The following is a 17262-nucleotide window of genomic DNA, read 5'->3' on the forward strand; positions in this document are numbered from 1 at the left end:
TGCAGTTAAATACTCTTACAAAGACAAGAGGATGGGAGAGCTATGGAGTAATAAAGCAAAAAATACAACTGGAAGTTCCATGAAATGGCTGCTTCAAAGAAAACCACTGTGAAATTTTGTGCCATCATGTGAACAGAGTATTCCATGTCCTTTCAGCCTTAAATTTGTGATAGTGAATGTTCTACTATCCATAGCTGCTCATGAGAATGTTACCAGTTTCTCAAGACAGGAGTTTGTGAGTTGTTATGATAGCTGAATTAAGAGAATGTTTTCAGAATGTAAATTTGTAATCATTCTTTTAGGAACTGGCTTCCTTTGATCAAGAAAAGCAGCCTAATCTAGAGCCTGGGCAGCCTCAGCTTTCACCTGGAATTTCAACAATTAACCTGCATCCCCAATTTCCAGGTAATTTGTTCTTGACTTGTCTTTTAGTATGAGAAAGTGCTTACAATTCTTCAAAGAATGGGAAGGTAGCAATTGTAACAGAAGTTAATACAAACTTGATCTCAGCTTCATAAGCAATTTTTCCATGAGCAAAATACAGGAAAAAAAAAAAAATCATGGAAGCTGAAGTAGGAGGAATTGGGAGGTTGATATTGGCTGGGTGACTTATTAGGAGGCAAAGACGTATTTTAGACAAAAGTGATACCCTGCATTGCATACGTGGGAATTTTAATGTCAGCAGAGTTGAGGTCTTCTACCCCTTTGAAGAGGAAGCCTTCCTTAGGTGCCTTCTTTTAGTTTTACACATAAATTTTGCTGGAAAAGTTTTACTGTTGTGCCTGCTTTCTTTAGCACCTCATATTTTTTCACAAGCAGTAGAATGATGGAAAACTGAGCTATTTATTCTGCTCCAGATCTAAGCAATATAAACTAATGAAAAGCTCCATAGCATCTGGCTCATTCAGTATCAAGTGTGAATTTTTTAAGGGGTTGGTCTTCTTGAATGCTTTAAGGGGTGTTTTTTGGATGTGATTGATTTCTATTCCATGTCACAGTAGTGATTGAGAAAACATCTCCTCCTCTGCCTGTTGAAGTTGCTCCTGAAGTCTCTACTTCAAGTGCCAGTCAAGTAATTGCACCTACTCAAGTTACAGGTATTGTACTTCCTTTTTAGAACTAAAATAATTATTGACTTCCTGACACTGTAATTTGTTCCATGCTTCTTCTGAATAATGATAGCAAAGAGAAGGCCGCTGTAGAATAGAAGGGAATACCATAAAGAGGCACAGAAAGTACAAAGCAGCACTGCAATGAGAGTACTGTCAACAGAGCTAGGACTGGGCCCAGCCAGGATGTACCTGCTGGTTTTGTGCCCACAAATAAATTATAGAAGGAAAAATTAATAATTCCATCTCAGATTACATCAGCTGAAATCAAAGTCCAGAACTGAGGACTTCTTGGATAAAAGTCAGGCCTTTAGATAGTCTGTACATATATTCATGTTCTTTGAAGGATGTAGATTGTGGGATGTAGATCAGCATGTTCTGCAAAAAGCAGATGAGTTACTGTAAGATCCATTTTGAAATGTTTTTTGCTGTTTGTCTTTCTTCCTTTTTTTAAAGCACTAAAGCTGTGTCAAGTGACAATAACAGAAATGCAAGTAATGTTCCTGTCATAGCTGAGCCTAAGTGGTGACTGTGTCCAAAAAGCATGAAAATTTCACTTACTGTAAATTTTAAAACAAACAGGTGCATGTACTGTGTGTATATATATGAGAGCATTGCAGTGTCGCCTAGGTTAGTTTCTCAGAATTAGCACAGGCTTTGAAATAATTGCAATATTCAGGTAAATACTTTAAGATGCAGTATTGTACATGTTAGAGGAATCTGGGCCTTCCAAGAGGCTTTCCTGTTTGCATTCATAGTGAGGAATTACACGTGCTGTAATAGAAGTTTAATTCTTCAGAGAAAGCTCTCCTTCATGCAGGACTGGGCTTGAGTTACACACAACATGTGCAGGGTCTAAGTCACCCAGTTATTTCAAACATAAATCTGTCTGCAGTTAAATCTTCCTGAATCTACTGTAAGGGCAGAAAGTATCCTGTCCTTCTGTAGGCATACAGCTGCCCCCTTCAATTGCCTATAGCTACAGTTCATCAAGCCCATATGAACGTTCTATCAAAGGTGATTGTCTAGTGAGAATGTAGGAGCTGGCTTTACTGTGGCTCTGCCCCTTCTGACAGCCAGCTCCAGCTTTACAGAGAAAGGAAGTTACTCTGCTGGGAACTCGCATCAGTTAGAATGGTAGTAGAAAAACCCCAAAATGGTCCTTTTCCATGTCCCACTGTTTTTTCTTTCCTAAAGAAAGGGAGTGGAACTAGAAATTGCTCTGTGCTGTAAACAAACAAATCAATCTTATTCAGATACGGTTCCAAGTGTTGTTCAGATACATGAGAGAGAGTAAAATACAAGTGAAGCAGGACTTGCAGGACAAAAATCCTAATTTGGATTGAAAACCCCATATGCTGTTAAAGTTGAGAAGTTTCTGAATGTATTAATACCATACTTTAAGATTTAGTTAAATTTAAATGTAACCTAGATAAATGTTTGTTATTTACAGATAACTTCTTTTTCAGGAATCATGATTTCATGCTGCTGTATAACCTTAGTTTAAATTGCAACTAAGCAAGGTCACTAGTGTTTGGGGTTTGGCTTTTTTTGCAGTAACACATATACTTTTAGAATTTCTAAAACTGCTGTATGGGTTTAGCGTCCAGCACTGCCTGTATCTGAATCTCCTTGCTTTACAAAATATATCCTAGCCAGTAACAGATGAGAATTCTGTAAAAATAATCAGAAATCCACAAAAGTTATTTTCTTAACTTTCAATGCAAAGTTAAAATATATAATTTTTGATTTTATATTCTCTTCATGTTACTTTATTTTTTATGTACTCATTTATGGGTCTTGGATAGGAAATGAAAATATGTCAGTAGGAAAAGCCTAGATGGTTTCTAGATTCTTCCATTACAGAAACTCAGAAGTCAGAAACTTTATTTAAAGATGTTTTCAGGCCTGATCTTTCTACTTGGATTGCAGAATATTGTGCTTTCAGGGAACTATGTGAGAGGTTTTAACATTGCACTTTTTTGTTTGTTTGTTTGCACAGAAATCAACGAATGTACAGTTAATCCTGATATCTGTGGAGCAGGACACTGTGTTAATTTGCCTGTGGGATACACTTGCATCTGCTATGAGGGGTACAAACTAAATGATCAGCAGACAAAGTGCTTTGGTATGAATTGATGCTTTCAAAACTCTGAAATAACCATGCTATAAAGTGCTTGAAATGTAGAGTCTGGTCAGGGAAAATATGCTACAGAGCAGTCAGGAGTTGCTTCCTCTACTGAATGCTTCCAAACTACACAGAAACTGGGTTTTGTATGTCAAATAAAATTTGCCGGCTAGTCTCTGATATAACCTTTCAGCTGCTCAGAACTGAACATGAATTTGACTAAAATGAATGAAAGCTTTTCCCATTGTAAGACAAGAGAAAAACTGATTAGAGAGACCATCTCTTCTCAGCTTTATATGAGGTATCTAAAATCATCAGACTGCTAGGAAGTAATACACTTCTGTTTGGAGAAAGAATGATTGAATTAGTGCCTGCTTCTTGGAACGATTTACCCAGCTACCAGCTCTGCAGCTGGACTGAATCCACTCATTCTGTTAAGTCTTTCCTTTCAACCTTCTACTGAAAAGAGAAAGTATGTCCTAAACATCCCCAAAGTACATCTGCAAAGTGAGGTCTTTATCCCCTTCTAAACTAGCAAGTTCTGGAACAGACAGCTCAGATGAACATGAAGCAGAGCCCAGACTGGCTGTACATAAGCCACTTCAGATTTGGAAGCAGATGTATCACTATCTTTACTTCACTCAGACTATGCTGGTTCCTCTGTAACTTGCATCAGAAAGAGCTTATTATATTGTGTTACCATATTACATGCTATCGTCATGCTACAAAATGTTCAGTCACTTCACCCTGGTACACATGCTATCAGGTGCAACTACTGTATTAAAAAAATTAGTTTACACTCACACACAGACAAATGGCAATTTTAACACAATTTGGATGAACTGGAAGTATTTAATGATTTGTGCTTGAGTGCTCGGCTTGTACTCAGTATAGTATCACAGTATAACTAAGGTTGGAAGAGACCCCAAGGATCATTGAGTCCAACCTGTCTCGACAGACCTCACGACTAGACCATGGCACCAAGTGCTACGTCCAGTCTCCTCTTGAACACCTCCAGGGACGGTGACTCCACCACCTCCCTGGGCAGCACCTTCCAATGATGAACGACTCGCTCAGTGAAGAACTTTCTCCTCACCTTGAGTCTAAACCTCCCCTGGTGCAGCTTGAGACTGTGTCCCCTTGTTCTGGTGCTGGTTGTCTGGGAGAAGAGACCAAGCCTCTCCTGTCAGGAACAGTGTGGCCAGCAGGAGCAGGGAGGTCATTCTGCCCCTGTACACTGCACTGGTTAGGCCGCACCTCGAGTACTGTGTCCAGTTCTGGGCCCCTCAGTTTAGGAAGGATGTTGACTTGCTGGAACGAGTCCAGAGAAGAGCAACAAAGTTGGTGAGGGGTTTGGAACATAAGCCCTACGAGGAGAGGCTGAGGGAGCTGGGGTTGCTTAGCCTGGAGAAGAGGAGACTGAGGGGTGACCTTATTACTCTCTACAACTACCTGAAGGGAGGTTGTAGACAGACGGATGTTGGTCTCTTCTCCCAGGCAAGCAGTACCAGAACAAGAGGACACAGTCTCAGGCTGCGCCAGGGGAGATACAGGCTGGATGTTAGAAAAAAGTTCTATACAGAAAGAGTGATTGCACATTGGAATGGGCTGCCTGGGGAGGTGGTGGAGTCGCCATCACTGGAGGTTTTTAGGAGAAGACTTGACGGGGTACTTGGTGCTGTGGGTTAGTTGCTTGGGCGGAGTTGGATTGGTTGATGGGTTGGACGCGATGATCTTGAAGGTCTCTTCCAACCTGGTTTATTCTATGTATTCTATTCTATGTATTCTATGTCTACAATTACTTTTCAGGTAGTTGTAGAGGGCAATGAGGTCACCCCTGATCCTTCTCTTCTCCAGGCTAAACAACCCCAGCTCCCTCAGCCTCTCCTCATAGGGCTTGTGCTCAAGGCCTCTCACCAGCCTTGTTGCCCTTCTCTGGACATGCTCAAGTGTCTCAATCTCCTTCTTAAACTGAGGTGATTTGAGTAGCAATCATTTCACATGCTTCAGGCTAGTGCAATGTTCTTATCCTCTAAGGCCACAAGTGCATTTTTTTTCCAACCCAAACTATTGAATGCTTTTTTTTTTTTTTGCCGTTCTGAGGGAGAGGAAGCATACTTTTGGATCTAGTTGAAGTAAATACTGGATCAGTCTTTTCAAAAGCATAGCATAGAATGCACTAAAGGAGTCACAATTAAATGTGTTATTCTGTAGTCTTATGCTTTTATTTCTTTTCTAGATATTAATGAGTGTAATCAGGCACCCCACCTCTGTTCCCTTGGACGCTGTGAAAATACAGAAGGAAGTTTCCTATGTATTTGCCAAGCTGGATTCATGGCCAGTGAAGATGGAACCGACTGTGTTGGTAATTACTGATGTCCTTTATAGAAAATAAAAATTAATGAAGAAGCTTGTCTGAACCGTGCCACAGTTCCTTTTTCAGTTTTTTTCCTCAGCGTTATTGATACTGGACTCATGTCAAAGTGTTTCTAGCATGCTCTCACCAGGTATTGTGGTAAGGAAAACATTTGAGTAGGTCCCACTGATTTTCAAAATTATTATTTGTTAAAACCCAAGAATTTGTTCAGTATTGTGCTTATTTACCATTTAGTAAAAACACCTTCTGTGGTGGAAAATACAAATACCCAAAACTTTTAATCTCTCGCAGCTGTAACAAACATACACAGCTTAAATACAGCTGCAAACAGATAACAGACTTCACAGAGCAATACCAACAGCCTAAACTGTCTGTGATCTTCCTTAGGTTAGTGCAACCACAGAGCTACCCACTGGCCTTCTTCCTACAGCCTGGTTGTATCTAAATCTCATTCTCTCTGCAGCTACAAGCAGGGAGGTAAAGATGGAATTGCTCAGTAAGAACAGCCGTGAGGCTGTGGTGTGCAAACAGCTTCACAAATCCAAACTTACTTAGTTATGTTAGTTAAAACAGGGGATAGGGGAAATGCAGTAATTTCATGGTGAAGCAAAGTTTCTGTTAACTTCTCTTTTTCATCTGCAGATTTTAATGAATGTTCAAGACCTCATACTTGTGGGGAAGGCTTTTGTGTAAATACCGTTGGGTCATATAGATGTGAATATTGTGACAGTGGATACCAAATGAACAGGAGAGGTGAATGTGAAGGTAGGTTTGGACTTTTCACCAACAGTAACAGTTGCCAAGTCAAACTGCAATGGGATGAGCCACTGATTCACATTTACTGCTGTTACTGGTCCCAGCAGAAAAAATCACATATATTTCCTTATTTTTGAAGAAGTCTGGCCATTAGGCAGAAATATTAAAATAATTCAACACAGATTTTTTTTTCATGTTTAACTCAGTATTTTTGTACCTGTTATATTTCTTGTAATTTCTTTCAGTTTCCATTTGGATGTTTGTTTTCAGATGGAATGTCTTGGCACAGTGGCTTTATATATTTTTGTGTTCAGATTTCCCTTTCCCCATCCCACTCTTTGCTTATTTCCATGGGTAATTTATCCATCTTAATCTTACTGCTATATTTCACTCATAGCTACTTTCTTTGTTTAATTTGCCTTCAGGTCATTTAATTTCCCCTGTACACATCTCTTGCCATCTCTTAACTTGTTAGTTAGTTATTAATTGTTAGTCCCTCCCTGCATATTTTACCAAGTTTCTGGCTCAGAACCCAGAAATGTATAATTTTTCCTGTATTATAGCAGTTAGCAAATGATAAAGTTGACTTTTCTCTATATAGGAAATATGTATCTAGCAGGCATTTCATGTTGCAAGAGCTTCTAGGACGAACTTCACATTATTTTTAAGCATGATATTTTTGCCTTTTTTCCTTCTCTTTTATTAATTTTCAGCTTGAATTGTGAACTAAAGATCACAGGCACCCATTTCAAATGTAGTTTACTTCATGCTTTAGTTTAAGTTACTTAAGACAGAGTAAAGTTGATAACTTGTAAGGTTGCGTAGCAAACAAGCAGTTTAAATCTGCTGTGAATATATGTGCTGCTCTGATCATTGCTAAAAGATTTCTCTTTATGTTGAGTCATTTGTTTAAATAAATGTGTCTCACACTCCACTCTTACAACCACTTTTTCCAAATCTTCTCTTTCAGTAGGGAATCTTCAATTAAAATAGGCTGGAAATTGGAATATCACAGCATGTCAAATTTCTTATTAGCTTGTATTTTACCACATAGTGTGGTGGTAGTTCTCTGTCATTTAACTTAACAATATGTAATTTCTGAAATGAAACTCTCTGCTGGAATTTATTTAAGGTTGCTTAAGGGAAAAAACCTCCTACACTAAATCTATCAAACCAAGGAAGTGACACATTCACAGAATCATATCACTGTCATTACACCTACACATTGTAGTCACTTTACTGACAGATTCCAGATTCCACAAATAACTGCTTTCCACCTCCTCCACACTTCAAAAACAAAGGCAAGAATCCTCCAACTGGCACCCAGTGAACACAGTTCACTTACACTCCCTCATCTCATCTTCTTCCTTCAAGCTTGACTCACACAAGCTTTGTCACAGGCTTAGCCCGGGAAATATAAAGAATGGATATATATATTGTTGCAGAGTCTGTTGTGTAGTGTTACAGACATACCTGAACGTCATTGCATTGTAATTAAGGATTCCTATAAGATCTTCTTGTGATTTCTTTAAGCTTTGCAGCATTTGGATTTTATTTTGACTGAAAACTTCTGTTGTGTGTTTTGAGACACATAGAGTCCAGGCAGTTCTGAGAACAGATTTCAGTAGATTTTGTTAATTAAATAAGAAAACCCTCACAGTTTCACTGAGAAACGTTTGCAGGTCTGCATCATTCCAGCTGAAGCTGCCTTTTTTTTTTGTGAGAATGTATTCTCAGCTGGACAATCATGATTCTGTGAAAAAATGTGACTTGCCCACATACAGTGAGTTGTTTGATTCTGGGATGTTCCAATTCTCTAAACATCAGAGCATTGTCCAGTTAAATTACAAGTGTTGGAGGCTATTTTCTTTCCATTAGCTTGTTCCCAAAGCTGATTAAATTGCCTCCCTACTATCTCTGCTGAAGTAGCAGTCTGTGATTGAAGAAGACATAACCTAGGCTTGGGGCATGAAAGGGACAGAAGCCTATAAAGCTGGGTTTAAGGGTTTCTTTGACAAATTCATTTGTTCTGTGCAGTGCATGAAGCAAGTATTTGGTAGGAAAGGTTATAATTATTGTGTAATTAAAGACCATATTAATATTATAAATTGATACTCAAATACAGGAGTAGACTGGAATGAGGCTGCCAACACTTTTAATTCCAGCATCTTCTGATCATTGGTCACTTGACAGCAACTTGGTTGTAAATGTCATTTTGTATGTGGTCTCTTTTAGATTGCATGTATAACACATATTGTGAGTTTTTTTGGTGCAGGGTAAGAAGTTCTTCATAGATGCTCAGAGCCTGGACATGAGACCCATTAAGTCTTTCCAGCATCGCTTGTTTTGTCATAAGTAAACTAGAACCTCTCCTGATGCAACAAGTCCCTCTGTCAACCTAAGTATTGCCAGCCTCAGTCATGCATGTTGCTTGTGTCTTCTTTCAGACATCATTAATGCCCTACTCCCTGTAAACATCTTTGATTACTGTTCACACACATTTATAGTTCACATAGTACTTACACACTGAAGAATACCAAATTGCTCTTTGCTTTGAGAAGCCAGTTAGAATTTTCTCGTGACTGCCATGGGCTTCCGAAGTCTCTCGAGACTGACGGTAGGAAGAACCTCAGGACACTTCAATATGGTAAAGGGGTGACATAAGCAAAGTTATTCTTTACCTATCTAAGCCAGAAATAGGACCTGTTGTGTGTTCCAGAGGGCCTACCAAAGATCACAGTGTAACAGAAAATCCCAATTCATTTGTGTGGGCTATAGTTTATCTCTCTGAGATGTCCTTTTGGTGGTACAAATCTGTGCTAACTGGTGCTTTCCTGGGTCTCTTACAGGTACAGTACATAGCTGTTTAAATGTGTTGGTATAGTATGAGCACAGTCAGAATAACCAGATTAGTTTATTATTCAGTATTCTGTTACGGCTTTGACAAGTATTCCCTTTGATCTTTTCTTTTGAAGACATTGATGAATGCCTGACTCCAACTACTTGTCCAGATGCACAGTGCATTAATGCTCCTGGCTCTTACCAGTGCATTCCTTGCAGAGTGGGATTCAGAGGCTGGAATGGACAGTGCCATGGTATGTTCAGTACTCTTTGTATCTCTGGCTATAATCCTTGTTATGAAATACTGTATTTCCTATTCCATCACTGTAACAACCACATGACAACACAGTGCCCTAGGTCCCCATTTCATTTTACAATAATTGAATAAGTGAGATTTTTGAAATTACTTTACACTCTCAGACACAGTCTGAGAACATCAAGTTTGATTTCTGGAGCTGCTTATGAAAATAGCCTGGTTGAAAATGCCATGGCATAACTTTCACTTGTTTTGCTCTTACTAACAAGGTTCATAGGAGCAAAATGGCAGAAAAGAAGTCACTACTCTGCTTAGATTTACAAATAGAACTAAGTTATGTAAGGGATAAGTCTTGGTTCCAAATTACTGATACTTTTTTCCCCTTCTATTACTGCAAGTAGTTTTGCTTTTTCCTTTGTTTTATGAAATGTTCTAAGCCTAGACATCTCACATCATTAGTGAGTCTTCATCAGTTTTCTTTTTCTGTTTATCCTAGGCTTACATCATGTTGGAAATGAGCCATATACATTTTAGAAAATGTAATGCAGACAGTTTGTCTTAAATTGTACCATGTTGCAAAGCTACAGATCTAAACTCATTGGAAAGGAAAATACGTCCCAAATTATCTGTGACGGGTATTTAGGTCCATTGTTCCATACATTAATTTGTTCCTGTTGTTAGCTTAGGTCAATTGCAGCTCTGTAGTTTATTCCCCAGTGCTGTTCTCAGTACTTTTTATTCCTTAACCTCACCTCATTCCTCTGCCTGCACTTTATGCCCTAGAAAGTCTAGTGCAGCAATCCCACAGTTCTCTGAGGCCAATGATACTGTAATATCCAGGACTTAAAGCCAGGAATATAGCTGCTTTTGTTTAATAAAGGCAAGTCAGTCAGTTCAAGTCAAACTTGTGTAGAATACATTTAATATCCAAATTGAGATGCATATTGAAAGAAACAAAAAATGGCACCTGCATAACCCTGCCCCCTCATTGTCTTAAAACTGGCACTGTCCCAGGTCCCTTAATGCATTTGTGTCATACATGGACTACTTGAAATAAGATCTTTCTTTCTCCACATTTGCACATTCAAATGAAGTGATATAGCATGATGCAAAATAACAATAAGTAACCTGAATGTAGAGAATTCTTCTGTGTATTGATAAATAAATGAAAAAAAAATAGATTGGCAGAACTTTCTAGATCATTTCATCATCATGGTTATCACTGTGGTGAGTTTTGCAGCTGTGTGGTTAACTAACAATATTCATCATATATGGGGCCGTATCAGACTTCAAGCCCAATAAAGTGGTCAGTAGAGCTGATTAATATACCTCTAACCCTTCTGTGGGGAGAATCAATAGAATCAGTTACAGCTCTAGACTTAATCTCATAAGATTTGGATTCTGTTCCTGGCTTTTCTGATGCCTTCCTTCATGGGAAAGTCTCTTGATCTTTGAGTCCCTCCCAAAAATCAGAAATACTATTGTAGGATTCATTCTCAAGAGGCTTGGAGATAAGTAGATGGAAACGAATCTGTAAAAAGCAGATTTGTTACTCAGAAATTCATGGGCCTGACTGCTGCGTTAGGTTCTCTGTGCTTTAATGATTATTGAAGTAGAGCATTGATCATACACATTGAAAGCAAAGGTTGTGTTTTGCTGAGCAAGCACATTTTGCAACAGTAGGAATTTGAGAAAGTAGACTTGCAGAAAGTGTAAGCATTGTCACCTACTGAACTGCCATAGCAGACAACCTGTGGATCTGTGCCGTCATCTCCTGGGAAGATGCCACTTTATGTTCTAGTCATGTTGCAACAGGGCATCTTACTTACAGAGTTAGAGGCTCAAGGGAGGAAACAAGAATGGTAGGTCATCTGAAATATGGACAGTAACAGTGATTTCATTTGTATCTGGGGAGATCACTGGAGGTTTTTAGGAGAAGACTTGACGGGGTACTTGGTGCTGTGGGTTAGTTGCTTGGGCGGTGTTGGATTGGTTGATGGGTTGGACGCGATGATCTTGAAGGTCTCTTCCAACCTGGTTTATTCTATGTATTCTATGTTTTTGTTGGTAGACCATTCTCTGACCTTACAAATTCAGATTCAAATTCAGTTGAGCTAAGAGTGGTAGTTGTTGTAGGTATTGACAATGGCTCATTAAGACCCATGATGATGATTTAAAGACTTCTAATCCATCTCTTCCTGTGCTACAGCTGCCTAAATAGCTCAAATAATCAACAGATTTACTCTTTTATGTTGATAGATTTTGTGTGCTTTGTGGTGGCAAAAGAGGATAATTTGGAGTAAAATGATTTCTGGCACATAAAAGCAAATAAGGTGTAATTCTTTTTTCTGCATCACTGAAGCTAAAAAAACACAGCTTTTTTCCATACAAACAGGGGACACCTGCCTGTTGTGAATTACATCCCCAAAATAAATAAATACTATTTGACAGTTAACTTTTTTTTTTCCCCCAATGAAATCCACTCTAAGAAAAAGACAATATTGATTATTTTACAGTACTGAATTAATTCTGGCTGGGTTTAGCTATTTATGCATTTGCTGCTTTTTCTTTGTTGATTTATACAAATTGTATTCAGAAGGAATTCTTGAAAATTACTCTTAATGTGTCAACTAGTAATGTAACAGCTTTCATGTTGGCTAAAGAGAATGGCCCATCTGGTTAAAACCCTTCTTTCAGAGAATGAGGAAAGTCAGTTGTTGTGGTTTAACCTCAGCCATTAAATAATAAACACCATGCAGCTGCTCTACTCACCCCTGCCTCCTTTAGTTTAATAACTAAAATAAAGTATTATACTAACAAGAATGACAAGGAGTATTACCAAAAAAAAAAAAAAAAGGGGGGGGGGGGGGGAAGGGAGGAAGAAATGAAAACTGAGAAAAGACAAGTGAGGCACAGTGCAGTTGCTCACCATCTGCTGACTGATGCCTAAGCAGTGATCTGCCCCAGCCAGCTCCCCGCAGTTTATACATTGAGTATAACATTCTGTGGTCTGGAATATCCCTTTGCCTAGTTCAGGTCAGCTGTCCTGACCATGCACCCTCCCATGGCAGAGCATGAGAAACTGAAAAGTCCTTGACTTAGGACAAGTACTGCTTAGCAACAACTCAACCATCAGTGTGCTATCAACATTATTCTCACACTATGTCCAAAACATAGCATTGAACCACCTACTAAAGAAAATTAACTCTCTCCCAACCAAAACCAAGACATAGGTGTCTGTGGGAAAACTTAGGCTGGACGTTAGGAAGAAAGTCTTCATAGAGGGAGTGATTGCCCATTGGAATGGGCTGCTTGGGGAGGTGGTGGAGTCACCATCATTGGAGGTGTTTAGGAGGAAAATTGATGGGGTGCTTGGTGCCATGGTTTAGTTGATTAGATGCTGTTGGATGATGGGTTGGACATGATGATCTCGAAGGTCTCTTCCAGCCTGGTTTATTCTATTCTCTACTATTCTGTTCTAAATAAAGGATAGTTGTGACCAGGAATAGGGATTTTGCTTCTAAAATGTCTGTTATAAAAGCATAATCCAATGGAGTTCCTTATTGCCAGTGCAGAGTAGCTTTACAAAGGGACCTGCATGAAGTGCAGAAATCCCCTTGAAATTCCTCAGGTGTCAGCTCAGTGCTTTAGAACCTGCCTTCTTTAAGTCATCTTGAAAAATGTCATCTAAAAAAGTCTCACATATAGTGAACTTATGCACTGAGGAACTCTCTGAAATTCTGTACATTAATTGACCTAGCTTTAAAAACTAGGACGAACTCAATAGCAGAAAATGTGTCTGAGGTCGGTTCTAGTTTCTGGGAGGACCTTCTGCTCCTACACATCAATAGGTAAGCCCCAAATAAACAAGAGGAGGCAACAGGTTGGGGGATTCTGACCAGAAACATGTTGTTTTAAAAATGGCTTCGGAGAGAAGAGCTTCTAACACAGCCTTGCCAACATGAGCTGCATCTGCTATTCTAGACTGTTCCTTGCCAGTATCAAAGGATTAGTGGTAATGGTTACAAGGTATTGGCAGCTGCTAGTGCTTTTTTCCACTGGTGTGTATCCTAAGGGTAAATCTGTGTAATTCAGCTTTCGCTGACCTCTTCTCTGTACAAAAGCTTCATTGGTTCAAGCTACTTGTAGGAAAATCATAGGCAAAATAATCTTATTCAGGTAAAGATGATGTGGACAGTCAGTTCATATTGCAACCCCTAATAATAATTTTAAAAAAATAAAAATTAAAATTAAAAAAAAAGAAGGTGGTTTGTTAGCCTAAACCAGAGTCCTTGTAGCAATGGGATGAAAGCATTGCTTCAGTTGTGCAGGCTGTAGGTGTAGTTGAGTGTTTAGCTCAAGAAAGAAGCTCAAGTTCAAATCTTTTTCTTAAAATGAGAATCGCTGCAGAATTGTTGTGGTCAATAATATACAGGGAAATCAATTTTAATAATTTCCCAAGATCAGATGAAAGGAGGTTGCACCCAAGTACCAATATATACACTCATGCTTTCTTTGTATTCACAGACATTGATGAATGTCAGTATGGCAATCTCTGTACAAACGGACGTTGTGAAAACATGGAGGGGTCTTTCAGATGTATTTGTGGCCAAGGTTTCAAACTCTCTGCATCAGAGAATCAGTGTGAAGGTAGGAAAAACTTAACAGATATTCATAAGGTTACACTTACCTTTTAGATAATATTTTTCCTTCCCAGCATTCCTTTTAATGGAGAAATAACAGATGGACAATATTGAAGCTAAATATCCAATAATGTAAGAATAGGTATTTCCATTTTATGGCTTTCATGGTCACGTTGCAGATTTTGACCTTTCTTATAGAGCCAGTCAAGAGCACTTAGTAAGTTTATATTACCAAGTTGGAATTTCTGCAAAATCATTGGTATTTCTGTTGTTTTGGAGGTTGGAGGACAGTGACTTTTCCTGCCTTAATTATTTTTCTTTATATATTTTTGTTTTCTTTTATGTGGGTTAGTGGAATCAAAAAACTGATGCTGCACCCTCTTGGTGCCCAGGAGGTAACACTGAGCTGATGCCTGCAATGGTGTTACTGCATTTCAAGTAGTACATTTAATAGAGAGAGTTTGGTGTCATACTTCTTAGAAGAGCACAGGTACTTAAAAAGTGTCAGGGTCAGCACTTTTTCTACATCTAAAATTTTCATCAGGACTGCTCCAATGGAAAAGAACAGGTCTGAAGTCAGAGTGGAGTGCTCTGAGACAATGTAGAGTTATGTACAAGAGGTATGAATATACTTCTCCTTAGGGAGAGAGGACTTTTTGAAACTTGTTGAATCTGGGAGAATGATTCCATGCTGTGGAAGCACACAGAAATTGAACATTTCTTATCAGACGATGGTTTTTTCTTCTTTTCCCCCCACCCCTGCCTAAATGTCTGTGTACAGCATCAAACATCTTCAGACTTCCGAGTGCTAAAAAAAAAAAGCAGTAAAACTAAATGACTGTTGATGTAAATTCATCAGGAAGTTTGAAAGAAAACATCAGTATGAGTTAAGTGTCTTGAGTGAGTTAAATGTGCAGCCCAGGACACACAGCAGACTGGTCTTGGGGAAAGTATGTAGACAAGGTTTGACTGCTTCCTCTGAGCCTTTCATGGAAAAGGGTCCTTGCCAAGCTGAGCTGGCATGTGCAGACAGTTCTTCTTAAAGTGCACCCTCCGAAGTAAGGACCTGTGCATGTGCTCAGATTCTTCATGCAGCCCCACAGATTTCTGTGATCCTTAAATTAAAAGCTAATGTGGTCACAGGGAACTATTACTCACAAGGTCAGACTATGTAGCCATAACTTTGACCTCAAAAACTCATTGAGTAACTTTCTCCTGTTCAGGATGTATTTTCAGGAAGACATTCAGATGTGCCTAAATCCCAGAAATTACTAATAACCTACTATATCAATTTAATTATCATTCCTAAATGAGTCATTTATAAATACGGGAGGAAAAACAGGCTTCCTAGCTCAAAGAAGACATGTGCTATGTTCTGAATTTAAAGTGCCACTCCCTTCCAATATTTTGGGTTTTTTCATAGGAAAACTTAAGTTTGATATTCAAATCCATCTGTTGACCTCAGCTGACCCCAATTTGTGAGAACTGAAGTGTTGAGGGAATTAGCAGTGGTTGTGGAAGCAAAGAGACATTTCCCCATACTTAGAGAATTAATACTCTAACAAGACAAGTATTTAAAAGAGCTTTAAGGTACAGTTTAATAGGGGAACAGCCTGTCAGTGTGCATCTAAAAACCACACCTTGTTAAAAGGTGGTGATCCTGCTGGAAAGTATTTTGTGGGTTTTGCTGACTCACTGGAGTGGCTGGCTTATTACCTTAAAGGAAACAAAAGCAGCTCTCAGGCAGCATGTGTGTATTTGTGTCTCTGTGTACACACTTGTACCTTGAGGGCTATATTGATGCTGCAGGAGAGAATGCTGAGTGCAATCATCTCAAGGAAATCCAGTCCGAAAATTCATGTATTTTATGCATTGTTTCAACTCTCTCTGTCATTTTTTAATAAATAAGACCAGGAGAAAGTAGTACTGGATATTGACACTGCTTTTTTTCCCCCCAGGACTGGTTATTACACCATTTGATTAGTAATTGGTATTTTCAAATGTTTTATGTTCACTACAGATATAGATGAATGCCAGCACCTATCACTCTGTACAAATGGACGCTGCAGGAACACAGAAGGATCTTTCAGATGTATTTGTAGCCAAGGCTACACAATATCATCTAGTGGAGATCAGTGTGAAGGTAAGTTTGTGGACTTCAGCAACTGATTAATTGATTTTCAATAAGATCGTGAGTGTTTCAGTTATAGGCATGAACTCTTTTGAGAATGGGACAGAAAGATATGTTGCTTCTCCTTTACTGTCAAGCATTCAGCAGTCCCCACCTACACAGATGCACATTTAATGAATTCCTAGAAATAGTCCTTGTCATCTTTCCATGTACAAGAAATCAGCACGTGTTTCCAACAGTACGATTGGAAGAGCGTTTGACATTATTACCAAAAGTAATTAAGTCTTTCCAAACCTTGTTGCTCAAATTCTGACACAGAGGTTCTATATTACAAAAGCTCCTGCCAGCATACATTATTCACATGGGGACCTGCTAAGTTCAAACTTCTTCTCCAGCTGGTTTTGGGAGCCTGTAGCCAGCCACCACAATCCCACATGTGCACTGGCAGGACAAAATATGTATTATAAGATGAGCTCCAGGGGGATCTGTTGAAGCTCACAGCTTTCACTGTCTCAGAAGGCAGTCAACATACTAAGCTTGTAAAAAACAAAAATAAGAGGTGAAAAACATACAGTAAATGCAAGGAGAGGAATATTGTGTTACAGAAAACAGAAACATTCTGTTATCTCTTAAGTAGAAAACTTGATTGCCCAGTAATTGGGAAACAGATTTTTTTTCTCATTAATTATCTCAAGGCTACTCCCTCTTCTCCACTGTTATCCATACCACCTGATACAGTACGTCTGTTGCACTGCTCAGTTGTTATAGAAGTCACCTTGAGCTGAAAAAAATTGTGCCTCAGTTTCTTCCTCATTTCACCCTAGGGGGAAAAAACTCACAGTTAAGTTCTCACCGTAGGTGTGGTATTAGCACCTAAAAGGTTCCCAGTCTCTGGTATGTTTCCTGTAGCTGGTGATAACCATGGAAGACACAGCTTCTCACTGCTTTTCTACACATGCATATGTTAAAGGGCGGTGAAAACTACTGGCCATTTCGAGCATGAGTTAATCTCTCCGATTTT

At 39.0% G+C, this 17262-nt stretch overlaps 1 protein-coding gene across 1 annotated transcript in view; it reads left to right on the forward strand.

Moving 5' to 3' along the window:
- Positions 1-17262, forward strand: part of LTBP1 (latent transforming growth factor beta binding protein 1) — a 196031-nt gene that overhangs the window by 124866 nt on the left and 53903 nt on the right. The window contains exons 14-21 of the mRNA XM_054162365.1: positions 303-405; positions 999-1097; positions 3112-3237; positions 5477-5602; positions 6257-6379; positions 9346-9465; positions 13995-14117; positions 16131-16253. Of these exons, the coding sequence (XP_054018340.1) occupies positions 303-405; positions 999-1097; positions 3112-3237; positions 5477-5602; positions 6257-6379; positions 9346-9465; positions 13995-14117; positions 16131-16253 (943 nt within the window). The remainder of the gene's footprint in view (positions 1-302; positions 406-998; positions 1098-3111; positions 3238-5476; positions 5603-6256; positions 6380-9345; positions 9466-13994; positions 14118-16130; positions 16254-17262) is intronic.

Source organism: Dryobates pubescens, chromosome 6, assembly GCF_014839835.1.
Source record: "Dryobates pubescens isolate bDryPub1 chromosome 6, bDryPub1.pri, whole genome shotgun sequence".
Taxonomy (NCBI): Eukaryota; Metazoa; Chordata; class Aves; order Piciformes; family Picidae; genus Dryobates; species Dryobates pubescens.